A 3,007-nucleotide genomic window follows, 5' to 3' on the forward strand; every position below is an offset into this window, starting at 1 on the left:
GGAAGGTCCAGGAAATGTGTACCTTCTACAATTATGTGGATTAATCCAGGCTTCCAGACTCAGGAACTGGAAGAAAAAATGATATGCTTCTTATTCTCTCCCAGCCAGTTCGGGGGCACACTGGATAGAGGGCTAATCCCTTGAGTCAGGAGGAGCCATTTCATGAGTTCAAATGCAGCCTCAGACACTTACTAGCTTTGCTTTCCTGGGCAAGTCACTTAAGCCTCTTTATCTTACTTTCCTCATCTCTAAAAACAAGCTGGAAAAGAAAATGGCAAACAAACTTCAAATTCCATTATTTTTGCCAAGAAAAGCCCAAATGAGGTCACAAATAGTGAGACACAAGTGAAAATGAGGGAACAAGAAGCAGCTTAAAGGATCTTGCAGGTTAATGAGCCTCAGGTCTAAGCTCTCAGATTCTTGATCAAACTCCAGGCAGGACACCTGATCTGACGCTTATTTTTGCTAATTGGGGAGGGGGTGATGGCCAGAGAGGCTCATATGAATAAGAAACATTTGAAGAATTTTTAAGGATAAGAAGGAAATATTAGAATAAATTGAAAATAATCCATTCCAGAACCTTCAAAACTGTATCCTTTTGGGTTGCATATCTTTTATTATCTCTCTTTTACAAAAATATGTAAAAGTACACATGTATACAGATTACATAAATAATCCAACTGGCAAAAGGCACACAAAGTCAAAGGGAACCAATGAAGTACTTAATTTCTGTATTTATAGTGTGGTATGGACAAGTTGAAAAGATAGGACAAACGTTCTTGTTTGTGTTGGTTATAGATTTAGGTAAAGATATTTGTAGTTAAACACTTTTGTTTCCAAATACAAAGCTAAAATCAGAGGTTATTTACTATGTAACTTACTAAAAGGTTGTACAATTCATTGACTACATAAATATATTGGTATCTCTAGGAAGAATTATATAGATAGTGGAAGGGAAGGTCAGGGTAAGACTCCATGACTCCAAATGGAGTGACGTGGGATTTAGGGAATTGGTTAGTCTCCCTCAACCTCTAATTCTCCTTTTCTACATACTCTTGGAGATGGGAGCTTGTTGGTAGAACCCAGTTAGACGTAATGAGAGGGGAGTATGGGAGAGGGTTTGTTAGAGAGATGTAAGAAGCTGGTAAAAAGCACGTGAACATTGTTCTTTTTTAGTAGGAGGTCTCATTAAAGGCAAACTGAAGACATTTGAGCAGATACAATGCATGGGCTCCCTCACCCCACTTGGCCTTCCTCCTGTGCCTGGGTCCCAGGCTTAGGACTTGTTATTTATTACTCAAAGACCATGATGGGGATTTTCCTGACTTTTTCCCCTGATGTTCATCCTCTTCCCTAAACTTGTAGGGGCAGCTCCAGAGACATCTGCACAGCTGAAAACAGTTGTTGGTGAGGAGAGAAACCAGCCTGTCCCAGGGCTGAAGAGAGCGCATCCACAGGGGCAAGAAGTCCCAGTTCTGAAGCTTCTCAGGGAGGATTTGAGGGCAGCGGGCTTGGACGACCCGCATCACCAGCACCACAAGCAGCACCAATAGGATGGGTGCCCCCACACCCACCATCACAGGCCAACCTGCCAGGGAGAGGCCAAACACGGCCAGTGGCAATAGGAAAAAGCAGATAATCAGGTAGAAGATGGCAAACCAACGGTAGGTGGCCGTGATGTTTCCTAGGCCCCTGGCAAGACGGATCGGCAGGCGCATGAATGGCAGTGGGTACCACAGAATGACCCCGGATATGTTGAAGAAGAAATGGCACAGGGCAATCTGAAATGAAAAGGATTAGACAAGATGAAAACTCTTTTAGCACACACATGGAATCCATGAGGGAGAGGGAAGAGAAATCAGAGGCAAGTCGTAATGAGAAGAGAAAGCTCAATAGTGTCACAGAAACCATCATCACAAATATTTTCATTGTGGGCTCATGGAGGGACAGCAGAGTCATGTAGGCCAGTCTGTTCGGTTCTGCAAGAATACAGAGCAGCAGGGGGTGGCTGAATGTCAAGTCAGATGTGACCCAGAGAGCACTGGGCCTGAAGTCAGGACAACTTGGGTGGAAGCTTGCCTTGGCCTCACTTTGCTCTTCTGTGAAGACAGAGCCCTTCATTCACTGGGTTCTTGTGAACGGCAGGTGGGCTCATTATGTAAAGTGCTTTGGAACCTTTAATGCATCCTACAAATAAGAGTACTCATCATGGGGTCATGAAAGTACAATGCACAGGGGAGTCTGAGACCCAGCTACAATTTAAATCAGCCTGCCTCCTATCTGCAGAGCACTATGCTCGGTGCTGGGGACACAGAAAAGAAAAGTAGCTGCCCCCAGGAAGCTGGCATTCTGCTCCTCTGGATTCTGGTTATTCCACTTCCTACCTGCATGACCTTAACCTTCAGCAAAACACTCTTCTTGTCCACACAAGGATGACTAGATGATCTCAAACACAGGGCCTTCCAGCTCTTAAGTCCTGTGAAAATGGGCCTCTTTGCAAATGGCCATGCAGGAAGGAACCGAATGCAATAGAGAGCTTGAGTCCTAGCTTACAAACAAAGCAAAGCCTATATTTTAAGCCACTTTTGCCGAGTTCCAAAACACTGATTTCAAAAACAATTTACTTAATTAAAAACATTGCTCCAAATGGAATTAAGTACCAGTGAGTTAAAAAGCAGTGAAATTAATAAAAAAAATTTATTACATTCCAGAACCAGTGAGACTTTTATTGTAATTGTTTTCAAAAACAGTTTTGGAATTCATTGTTTTACAAAATTAATTTCATTGTCTTATCATGCTTTGAATCAAGCTCTACTCCTCGACCTGCACCCCCTGCCCCCTTGCCACCTTTGTCACAATGCTCAGGCATTGCCTGGCCTGCCTACACACCAGCAGGTGCCATTGACCTCCCTTGCCAGAAAGAGGAGGGCAGGAAGAGGAGGAGGCAGGTGCCTAGTGAGGCAACATTCACACTGGAGAATGTTAAGGGCACCACCATCCTGTCCTT

General features: G+C 43.8%; 1 protein-coding gene across 1 annotated transcript in view; it reads right to left on the reverse strand.

Moving 5' to 3' along the window:
- Positions 1 to 1,228: 1,228 nt before the first annotated feature.
- Positions 1,229 to 3,007, reverse strand: part of LOC138146832 (sodium-dependent phosphate transport protein 2B-like) — a 13,693-nt gene continuing 11,914 nt past the window's right edge. Inside the window, exon 12 of the mRNA XM_069068945.1 lies at positions 1,229 to 1,781. Within this exon, the coding sequence (XP_068925046.1) occupies positions 1,287 to 1,781 (495 nt within the window). The 3' untranslated portion in view covers positions 1,229 to 1,286. The remainder of the gene's footprint in view (positions 1,782 to 3,007) is intronic.

The sequence above is a fragment of the Petaurus breviceps genome, unplaced genomic scaffold, assembly GCF_028583685.1.
Source record: "Petaurus breviceps papuanus isolate PSGF00001 unplaced genomic scaffold, PetGlider_PUasm1.0 140, whole genome shotgun sequence".
NCBI lineage: Eukaryota > Metazoa > Chordata > Mammalia > Diprotodontia > Petauridae > Petaurus > Petaurus breviceps.